At 44.5% G+C, this 11,487-nt stretch overlaps 1 protein-coding gene across 2 annotated transcripts in view; it reads right to left on the reverse strand.

Moving 5' to 3' along the window:
* The window catches only part of Sorl1 (sortilin related receptor 1), a 162,692-nt gene that overhangs the window by 41,140 nt on the left and 110,065 nt on the right, over positions 1-11,487 (reverse strand). For both annotated transcript variants that reach the window (XM_026779339.1, XM_005347141.3), the window contains exons 25-27: positions 8,206-8,325; positions 2,999-3,124; positions 432-539 (exon numbers count right to left, since the gene is read on the reverse strand). In XM_026779339.1, the coding sequence (XP_026635140.1) occupies positions 432-539; positions 2,999-3,124; positions 8,206-8,325 (354 nt within the window). The remainder of the gene's footprint in view (positions 1-431; positions 540-2,998; positions 3,125-8,205; positions 8,326-11,487) is intronic.

The following is an 11,487-nucleotide window of genomic DNA, read 5'->3' on the forward strand; positions in this document are numbered from 1 at the left end:
GGTCACACTCTAGACTAATTCAGACTGTCTGGGGTCGCCCCCAGATGCTGTGGTTTTTGAAAGTCCCAGCTATTTCCAGCGTTCTCCACAGATGTGTGCCATAGAAAATCTTTTGAGAATTGAAAACAGGATAAAAAAGGGTCATCTGGCCAAAAACACTCCTCAAGCAATATTCAGTAATAAACAGTAATAAAGCCAGTCACGCAGAAGAGGGAAGAGCCCAGGTGAAAACAATCGGGCAGCTGATCATACCCAGGGCAGCCAAATGGCAACATTTACCCAAGTATGGCCTGACCCCCCATCACTCTGCCTACCTTAGCACATCCCTCTCCCTGTGCCTTGCCTAACTCATCCTCTAGGTCCAGCACTCTGGGACCAGGTACTGCAGAAATGAACAGGCTGGAGTCCACTAGGGCAGGGAGTGGGCTCACCGCAGTGCTGCTCGTCAGAGCCATCCGGGCAGTCCCGCAGGCCGTCACAATGCTTGCTGGACGGGATGCAAGTGCCGTTTGGGCAGTGGAATCCATTGCACTTTTTCTCTGAAATGGAAGTCAGTCACAGAAGAATGACAGAGAAAAAAACCAGGCTGGCACCCACAGTTGTTGGCAGGGTACAGACCCCACACCACCTCGAGGGTAGTTTGCTAATGGTTAGCAAAGCTACACACTGACATATGTTTTTGACCCTGCAATTCCAAATTCTGTTCTATTTATACAATTCAAAAATAATATATGAACATAATGTAGCCGAATGTAGTGTAAGCCCAAGTGTTACACTGGAACACTTTGTACCAGCGACAAGCCATCTACACGTAGGGACTGATCAATAAATGGCTGGACAGTGGAGGAGAAGTTGGCCATAAAAAGTCTGAAGAAGACTACTATAGAAAATTTCCTCCAGGATCTATAACTATTTAAAGAAAAAAAAACAAGGTACAAAATAACACTCATAGCATATTGTGTGTTTACAAGAGGCCTAACACGTGGTGCCTTTGAATTTGTATTCATATTGTATATGACAGAGGCGGGGGTGTGCTGCCAAGTGTGTCTGTAAATCAGCTCTACTGCAGGAGGTGCAGGGTGACATTGTCACAAGGTGAAATGGCAGGCCCTACTGCTGACCGTCCTGCGAGAAGGGGTCTATAACAGTGATAAAATGGATAAAGATCATACAGTAAGCACAAACAGCAGCATGAATGTTTGTTATCACTATCCGAGTATCGCATACAACATGTAACTGTAGCCGGGCGATGGTGGCGCACGCCTTTAATCCCAGCACTCGGGAGGCAGAGGCAGGCGGATCTCTGTGAGTTCGAGACCAGCCTGGTCTACAGAGCTAGTTCCAGGACAGGCTCCAAAGCCACAGAGAAACCCTGTCTCGAAAAAACCAAAAAAAAAAAAAAAAAAAAAAAAACATGTAACTGTGTGTGTCGCGTGTGTATACTGCTGGCAACACTACAGGCTCATTTACACAGTGCCACCACAAACACACAAGTGACACATCCCACCACAATGTGAGGAAGGCTACAGAAGGGGTCATTACCTGACAGAACTTTGCATCTCCCCACAACTCCCATGTGATCTTATGAGACCATTGTAAAGACAGCCCATCACTGACTGGACCATCCTTAGACAGCACATAGCTATATACACACAGAACAATTCACAGACATTCAAAAATATTAACCAATATGTAAAACCATTAGATTATGGTTTCCTACAGAGACAAGGTAGACAGGAGGGCAATGTTTACTATAGACCCATTTATGCTTTTTCTACCTCCAGCTCCCTGACTGTACTAGTGAAAATTCATTATAGTTTTATAAGAAAGAAAAAAAGTTTCAGTGACTAGGGGGGAAAAAAAGGACACAAAATCCTAGCTATTAAATCCTGCTCTATAAAACACTTTGTATCTTAACTCTTATTCTTCAGGAATCCTAAGGCAAAGTCCTTTTGGAGTATGTTTGCTTAGAGATGTTGAAAGCCTGGGGTTTTGCAGCTATTTCAAGTGGAACTGAAATTAGAACTAAGATATCCTAATGCTTGAACCGCACAGTTTACCCCAAGCCTCTCCCCCCTGAGCAGTGGCGCGCTGCTAGAAGTGAAGGCAGATCTATTGGGGTGAGCAGAGAATTCGAGAGCCCAGGGCCTTGCCGTTCGCTCTACAAAGACTAGCTCCAAGGCAAGGAGACGAGATGCAATCTGGTAAAAAGTCACCATTCCTAGAAAATCAGTCAAAAAGCATCGGTTCAGACAGAGAAAACGTCTGTGGGTATCAGGATTTGGGATGATGTGAATGCTGCTAAGTGAAATAATTTTTGATAAAGTCCAAAACCAGCTAGGATGATAAAGTCTAATATCAAGGGAGACGACAGGGAATATGCGGTACAGGATGGGCAGAAAGCACTTAGGATAACCTAGCAGCAAAGGGAACCATGGGAAAGCATGGGAGCTTCTGCCACCATCAGTCCACACCCTGCAAAGTGTCCCAGGAAATGGTTCAATGGCAGAACAAGCCTTCGAAGGACATGGAGGGTTGTGTTGGCTTAACAATAAGAATGGAGAGCTCTCTAATGCTCAACAGAGATCAGCTAGATAAATCACATAATCATAATTAATATAAAATAAATATGCATCTCATAGAAAAATGTTCAACACAGGAAATGCAGGTATATGGAAATTGCTAGTTTTAAGCTTTGGAAAATGAAAGAAGATTATGCAAAATTTATATAATGACATTTGTCCACAATAACTGCCCTCCTATGAAAATTCAGAATGTCAGCAAAAGAAATGATAACAGTCAAGTAGAAAAGCTCTGTGTATGTTGCTTTATTACTGTAGTAGCAGGGTGTGTGTGTGGGGGGTGTGTGTGTGTGTGTGTAACTGCTAACATGGAAGAACAGTTTCACCTGCCTGGCACATCAGCTGACCCTCCCCTGAATGACAGCCCCTCCCCCAGGGGGAAGGGCCAGGCAGGGGACCAGGGAATTTGCATTTACCGCAGCTGACTGGATCCTCATCAGAACCATCCTGGCAATCTGCATCACCATCACACGCCCACCGCTGGGGGATGCAGTGGCCATTGTGGCACTGGAAGTTGGAGGCCTCACATGTATGATAGATCGCTGTCAACAGAAAAGAAGACCAAATCATTCCTTCTGTGTCCCCTCCCCCATCACCTACCAGAAGAAAGTCCTACATTAGATCTCAAGGTGGGGACTTCGGGAGCAGCTGAGCTCTGCCTGGGTGGAGAGTCAAGTACCTAGGGCTGACCTTGAGGTACAAGTAGTTTTCCCTTAGTAATATCTTCGCTGCTAAAGAGACAAGCGAGGGCAGGGGACAGGAGACCAGGGAGACTTCTCCCTCTATCAATATCTGCCAGCCATTGGTACACAGCATCGTGTCCACCACAACCACTTGGAAAAAGAGAAGAGGAGGCGGTACTACAGTCACTGCTATAAGAATGGCTCCTTTGCACATGGGTCAAGGTCACCAAGAAGTCATCCAGAATGTCTCAGCAGGCATCTGTAGGTTACACAGGGTTCTGTAAGTCAGTGGATAGGCCTGGGCACCCACAGAAAAGACTCGAGCTTTACAACTAATGGGCCATTTTACAACTGAGAGACTGGCTTGGGGAGATTAGGACACAGACACTGCTGTAACAGTAGCAGACTGTGCTGCCCTTTCACACTCTCACGTAGGGCCCCTCCTAGAGATGCCAGATACAGGAATACATATCTACAGAAAGAAGAGGGGCTGTGTGTTCCAGAAGGAAGGTTCTAAGCCTCCCTCAGCAACTGTGTAGAGCCCTCAATTTTATCACATTATCCTGGCTTCTTGAGAGTTCATCTAAATTATGAAGCGACGGGACTTCATGTAATTCTAAGTAACACTACCCAGTTTTTGATGTGGAAACCTGCCACATAACACAATGATTTCATCCAGAATCTCAAAGAAAGTAAGCCTGGCGCGCGGAATGATCTAAACCTTCTATAAAGTCAAGAGCAACATCTGCCACACTTAGCATCCAGTAAAAACACCTAAAAAGAAGCCAATGAGGCAGAGAGATGCAGTATTTTATTTGTTTTTGGTTTACCTATTTATTTATTTGTTTCAGCTTGAGTCAGTCTCTCTCTATGTAACCCTGGCTGCCATGGAACTCATTGTACAGACCAGGCTGGCTTTGAACTTACAGAGATCTACTTGGCTCTGCCTCCCTGCAATTGAGGGCTAGGATTATAGGCATGCACAACACCAGGCCTTAGAGGTGCTGTCAGAAACTAACAGAGTCATTGGTGCACAAGTTATTAAACCTCAAAGATTAGTTCAAGTAGACAATATTTGCATCCACCCAAGCCAAAGTGTAATGGACTTTTCCATCCTCCCATGAAGAAAGAGGAAACTGGGTTTTGTTTTCTGTTCAGTGCTGAAGAAAAGCCAGAATTTGTATGGTTCACATCTGACATAAAGAAATCATCGGTTCTCCTGATTTATAGGGGACACTCTCTGAGACACTGCATGGATGTCTAGAATTTCAGATGCTATTGAACATGGCAAATCTATGTTCTAACATATACATAACTATGATGCTTAATCACAGAAATAATAACCATAAACAACAGCTAATAATAAAATAGAACAATCATACTATATGGCATAAAACTCATTTACAATTTTAAAATTGTTTATTTCTGGAATTTTCTCTTTTGGCATGGCAATTGACCACCATCCAAAGTCAAATCGCAGAGAGCAAAACCATGGGCAAGGAACTACTGTAACCTAGGCTGGCTCCTTGTTGGTCCAGCTGTATAAATAGACATCCTCCCAACAGAAGGGCACAAATAAGAGCAGCCTGCTAAGAAGAAGAAGCTACACATTTTTATTCAATGGAGATGACTGATGGCTTGCTGTTGAAGAGCTGGGAAAATTGGTTTATAGTGTCCTCCAGAATTTCTACTGAATTGAAGGCTATTCTTTTGTAATGGCAAGAAATAACCAAACCTGGTTCTTCAAAGCATTTTAAAACAAGTACGATCCATTATCTGTCTTTTCATCTCTTTGAAGACTGAAGAGGCACATACATAAGCCTACGGGGAATTTTTGATGTTTACAAGTTCAGGCATTTAGAATCCATTAAACATCTTAAAAAAATATACTCGTGCTAAAAAAGAGGGACCCATGAATCGTGTGTGTTACCTGAGTTTTTATGCACTAACAGCCATTACCTAGATTCTTTGGGGTTTATTGATGCCGAGAATCTGACCACCTGTAACAAGCTTCAGCCTGGCTCCTTGGCACAAAGTCATCTAAAGCTATTACCATGAGAAGCTATCCTTGGCACAAAGTCATCTAAAGCTATTACCATGAGAAGCTACTTGCTTTCCACTCTGCTTGTTTTTAATTGAAAACAATTTCAAAGTGCTTGGGGTGGTTTCTAAATGACAACCCCAGGAGGCTTTTAAAGATCCCCGGACTTTAGCCAGATGCTGAGCCCAGTAAGGTTCTTCAGTTTGCATAGTTTTTGCTCAAGTGACCAGCAATGCCTAGAATGTATAAGTTTTTCCTTTTCTGGATTAAAAAACACAATCTTCTGAGTAATTGAATATTCCTCTCATTTTAAGTGTTTGAGAAATGGTATGTGCTCAAAAATAATACTTCAGTTACAACGATGAAGAAGATGACTGATTTGGGATGCAGGATTTGGGGGACTTAAGGACTCTTTGCATGATGCGAGTCACTGTGACCGTGGGGTTGGTGGGGTAAGCATCCTACCGCTTGCCCTCTGACTTTGATTTTCCCCACCCTATCACAATCTGTTAGAATACCTGACCAAAATCATTTCCCACACATAAGTAGGCCTACACAGGTGAACACTGTAGTCTAAGGAGGAGGACCGCTGTCTCATTTCTTACAAAGCACTGGGCTCCTAGGAAGGGTATTAAAAAAGACCATGTTACAATGACTAAATTTGAATAATTAATGATATTTAAAAAGTATAAAGAGAACTAGAAAGAATTACAGGTTATCTCTGAAACAAGATAGATAGATAGATAGACAGACAGACAGACAGATAGATAGACAGATAGATGATAGATAGACAGATGATGAGATAAACAGACAAATAGAAGATGGATGGCGAGATGACAGATAGAAACTTAAGTAATAACAACAACTAAGTTTTGGACATTTATTTATTTATTATTTATTTATTCAGAGATGATAGGAATCAAACCCAGGGTTTGAAGCACGCTGGGCAAATGCTCTATCATTGATCTACATTCTCAACCCTAATGCTCAAATTTTTAAAAGATAAAATTGAAATATTAAATATACAGTGCTTTTAAGTATTCAAGAGTTTACTAAGCATTTTAATTTTGAAATTGTGGGCCTGGATTTAAAATGCTTATATACCTGAGAGAGGAGAGAGGAGAGATAGTAAGAGTACAAGACAAAATACTTCTAAAGTGAATATCAGAACAATTAGGGTGTGTTGGAAGGAATGAAGACTGCAGACAGAGCCTGGGTTCCATAGGGAATGAGAACAAGGAGAACTCACAACACAGAGGGCACAGTGAGCTGAGACCTCCAGACCCTGACCCATCTTCCTTGTCTTAATTCAATTGGTCAGGAACTGAAGTGCTAAGCCCAAGGCACGGTGAGCTCAGATTCACCTCCCCCCCCCCCCCAGCTATTTGGAGATAGCAAGGAGGAGAATCAGCTTTAAAAGAACTGGAGAGCCTTGCAACCTTGGCACAAGGTTGCAGTTAAATGGCAAAATTGGCGTTCCACCAGTGAAACCTTCCTACAGGAAACCAGAGAGAAAACCTGGAGTTTATGACATGCCCACCCATAGTACTGAAATGCTAGTCTATTCTGGAAGTCTGGTACAAGCTCCTGGAGGCTGGGTTGGTCTAACATGGCTACGTTCAATCAGGCTGTAATTTACATACGGAATGCCCAGGCGCACCCTTCTGACACATTAATTAGCTACCCAAACTCAAGCCTACAGACAGCAACCACATGCTCCTGGGCTCACAGCGGCTCCTGTGACAGCCCACTTTTCCTCCTCAACAGGCCACACATGGTACAGAGGAGCACTATCCTGGCCCCCTCTCAGGGTAGAGGCAGACATCGAGACCATGCCCGGGAACCATGTGGCCTTCTCAGGGCTGAGACTGGGAGACACTACGGCGCATCCTAACGATACACAGGGTTGAGACTGGGGGATACTACGGAGCATCCTAGTGATACACAGGGCCACAGAGCATCCTAGTGATGCACAGGGCTACAGACCATCCTAACGATACACAGGGCTACTGCTCTGGAGTGCATAGTACCAAACTGAATTCTAGCTTCTAGAGGAATCCAGTAATTCAGGACATTTTCTATTCTAATTTTAGTTTTTAAAATATTATAGTCATATAAAAACATAGTCAAAGCAATGGTATTATAAAGGATGTGTTTATTTCTCACAACCTTCCCAACTCCTAAAACTACCCAATGTTCACTCCAATTTCCCAATAGCACACACTATTCTACAAACTTCTACCATGCATTCATTCACAAAAATAATGTAGACATGGGTGAAACCACGAGAGGAATCAGAACATAGTCCCTACCTTACGCTGTCTAACATTGATGGCCCACTCAGGAGGTTTCCAGATTTATTCTAATGAACTCTTAAAGAAATGCAAGCCCAGTTTGCATCTTAACTGCTTTAATGAACCCTGGATGCTCCACTTTAACAGCATTAGCTAGGGTTAGTGTTACTCAAACCATGTACTTGGCAGCTCACATCCATCTGTAGCTTCGTTTCTAGGGGATCTGATGCCCTTATCTGACCTCCTCTGAGAGCACTGCATGCACATGGCACAAAGACACACATGCAGGCAAATACTAGTACACATAAAAATAAATCTTTAAAAAAATGCATGGTTCCTAGAGAAAACAGTCAGTCTGTATGAATGGCTTACACTTACTGGTCCTGAAGAACTAAGAAGAAGACTCCAGAATGTAACTCCCTCAGGACACTGTGCAGTTCTGCTCATAGTTCATACCCTCAATCATACAAGGACTCTGAGGAGGGCTGACCTAGATGCTTTCCACGCTAATTCTCAGCGGCTAATTTCTATGCTCACTTAAGGCCTCAGTGCCCAGTGGTACACAAAGAGATGAGTGCCGTTTCCTAGGTCTAGGCAGTACTGACCGGTACAGTTGGCTTCGTCAGACCAGTCCCTGCAGTCATTGTCCCCGTCGCAAACCCAGGAGGAGCGGATGCACATCCCAGAGCTGCAGTTGAACTCGTCGCTGCGGCACTGATGCATCTCTGCAGGGGAAGAAGCACAGGATGGTGTTGGGAAGTCGTGCTCAGAATTAGGCTGCTGAGGTTAAGCATCTAAGGAGTCAGAAATGGACACAAGCCACCCATCCTTCTGACAGCGTGGACACAGAGACCTTCATCAGGAGCCATCCACCACGGATCTACCAGACACCGGACAGAAAGGCCTCAAACCGAGGATGTAAGGTCACCCGGAGTAATTCCTGCCGTGCATGCTGGAAACAGGTTCTATATGTGCTGAGATACCGACACCCTGGAACTCAGAGGGAAAAAAAAAACCTCACCTCTTCCATTTATCAATTTATCATGGCATCCACTTAGTGTATTCCACAAAGATTTCTCCCCCGCTATGGCAATGGAAAGGTAGTTGGGATGCCGTGATGAGGGAGGCCAGAGAACAGACAGAAAGACAGGAGATCCTAGAGACACACTGCTGAGGAAGAGGTCATGTGAGCCAATCACTGGAAGATGCTCGCCTCAAGGAAAGTGGGCTTAGAGCTGAGATCTCTGAAGGAGGAGATGCAGCTCAAGACTTTCTTTCCTCTGGCATGCTCATGGATTTGCTCTTTAGGAGGAAAGGTTCCTGAGGCCAGTGATGTGGTGCAGCTTCACCACGGAGTCCCTAGACTATCTTTCCCAGGCCCTGGGGGACTCATGAAATCCCACTGAGGCCTGAACGTGTTCCCACCCCCAAATCCCTACATGGAAACTGTCACCAGTGCAGCAGGACATGGACCTTTAGAAGGTGATTAAGAGTGGAATCTGTTGGCCAGCAGAGGCAGGCAGATCTCTGGGAGTTCGAGGCCAGCCTGGTCTACAAGAGATAGTTCCAGGACAGGCACCAAAGCTACAGAGAAACCCTGTCTCGAAAAACCAGAAAAAAAAAAAAAGAGTGGAATCTGTGACCCCACTGAGGGAGAAGGTGCCCTTCACCATTTCTGCCATCTAGAGATACAGAGAAAGCACCATACAATAGACAGGGCCCTCACAAGATAGCAAATCTGCTGGTACCTTGACCTGGGCACCAATTCTCCACGACAAGGAGAAATTAATCTATTATTGATAAGTCATATGGTCTTATTTTATTTTATGTTTTTACAGAAGCCCAAGAGGACCAAGATACAGAACTTCCAAGAGGAACTGTCTTAAGCCTCAAAACAACAGGAATGGTGGAGCAGGTTACCAGCTCAGCACAACAGATAAAGGTACTTGCCATGCAAACCTGACACTGATGGAGGTGGGTCTTGTATCTTATCTGTTGCTTTCATTGGTTAACTAATAAAGAAAACTGCTTGGCCTGATAGGACAGAAAATTAGGTAGGCGGAGTAGACAGAACAGAATGCTGGGAGAAAGAAGCCGAGTCAGGCAGTCGCCATGATTCTCCCACTCCAGACAGACGCAGGTTAAGATCTTCCCTGGTAAGCCACCTTGTGGGCTACACAGATTATTAGAAATGGGTTAGATCAATATGTAAGAGCTAGCCAATAAGAGGCTGGAACTAATGGGCCAGGCAGTGTTTAAAAGAATATAGTTTCCGTGTAATTATACACCTGGCATAAGCTAGCCAGGTGGCCGGGATCTGGGGCGGCAGGGAAGCGGCCCGCCGGCCCCCTCACAACATGACACCCTTTGTTCCAGCCTCAGAACCTATGTAAAAATGGAAGAAGAGAATCAACTCCATGAAGTTGTCCTCTGACCCCCACATGTGTGCATGGTGCCCATATGCACACTGCACACACACACACACACACACACACACACACACACACACACACACACACATTATAACAACCATAATAATAGTAGAATTAATTTTAAAGATGACAGCAAACAAGAATAGCCAAGCATGGGACCCAGGGCAGCTGTCCAAGTTGCCTTCCTCAAAGGCAGGTTATTAGCAAAGGTGGCGAATATGGCATTCGTGAAGAGAGTCTGAGACTTACGAAGTGGGCCAGCAGCAGAGAACTACGAAGAGTAGGATCACATGATGGGGCAGGATAATGGTTCATGATGGAGAACAGGGATGCTAAAGCTACTGAGTGCTCAGTGATCTTCCTGGAGATGGAGCTAGAGAACAGAGACTTGGAACCAAGTGGGGTTACATGTCTTCTAGAAAAGGTACATTTCTACCCTATCTATACACTTCAGCCTTCTGAGTTCTGGGGCAGAAATGGAAGAAAGAAGAAAAAAAAACTTTAGATCTCACAGTCATTTTTAGTGGCATTTGCTGAAAGAATATTATGAAACAAAACAATAAAACAAAATTCCTCATTCCTCGGCTAGGCATGCCAGGATACACTCTACGCAACAGCGGTCCTGAATGTGTCCACTAATCTGTTTGTGCTGACATGATTTGTGAACAGCCCCTGCTCCACAAGATCTAGTCCCTGTGAGTCAAACCACCTGCTCACAGCAAACAAAGCAGGCCTTGTCCGTGTCACACACACAACTTGGCTAGACTTGACCTTGTGGACAGAAGGGAGGGCCAGCAGGGCCTCAGCAACTCATCAGCATGTCTGGGTTGGCGTCTGGCCTCCGTTCTCACTTCCCTTTCAATCTGAGAGGTTCCCAGGCTGGCACACTACACGCACACTGCATAAAATCTCCTCCTACAGTAACAGCTCGGGACCAGGGCTCACAGAATTGGCATGACAGTGCCACACAACAGAAAGGCGTTACAAAAGGGGAGGCATGAGCCCCAGGTCCCCATTCTGATGTGAAACGATCTTGTCATTTTGAATAATCCCACTGAGGAGAGCCTTAAGAAGGACCCCAGTCAAAGAGTAGATGCCAGGCCCTCCTAGTCCCTGTGATGGCAAAACATCATTCTTCCAAACACAAAAACCTCCATTTAGAAAGCCCATACTAAACCAATGCTGCCAGACAACTTCTAACAGAGTCGATGACGTTAGATTGATTTACAGAAGAATAACAATGAATCTGTGCAGCTGGACATGGAGGCACGTGTCTGTATGCCCAGCATTCAGGAGACCGCGCAGGAGGATCTGAAGGTCGAAGCCATTCTAGACTATATAGAGACCTTGTCTCAAAAAAAAAAAAAAAAAAAGAAAAAAGAAAAAGAAAAAGAAATTAAAGTAAGATCCTGAGGCTATTATTCCACTTGATCTAAGGTGTGTGGTTGGGGGGGG

This window comes from Microtus ochrogaster, chromosome 5, assembly GCF_000317375.1.
Source record: "Microtus ochrogaster isolate Prairie Vole_2 chromosome 5, MicOch1.0, whole genome shotgun sequence".
Classification (NCBI taxonomy): domain Eukaryota; kingdom Metazoa; phylum Chordata; class Mammalia; order Rodentia; family Cricetidae; genus Microtus; species Microtus ochrogaster.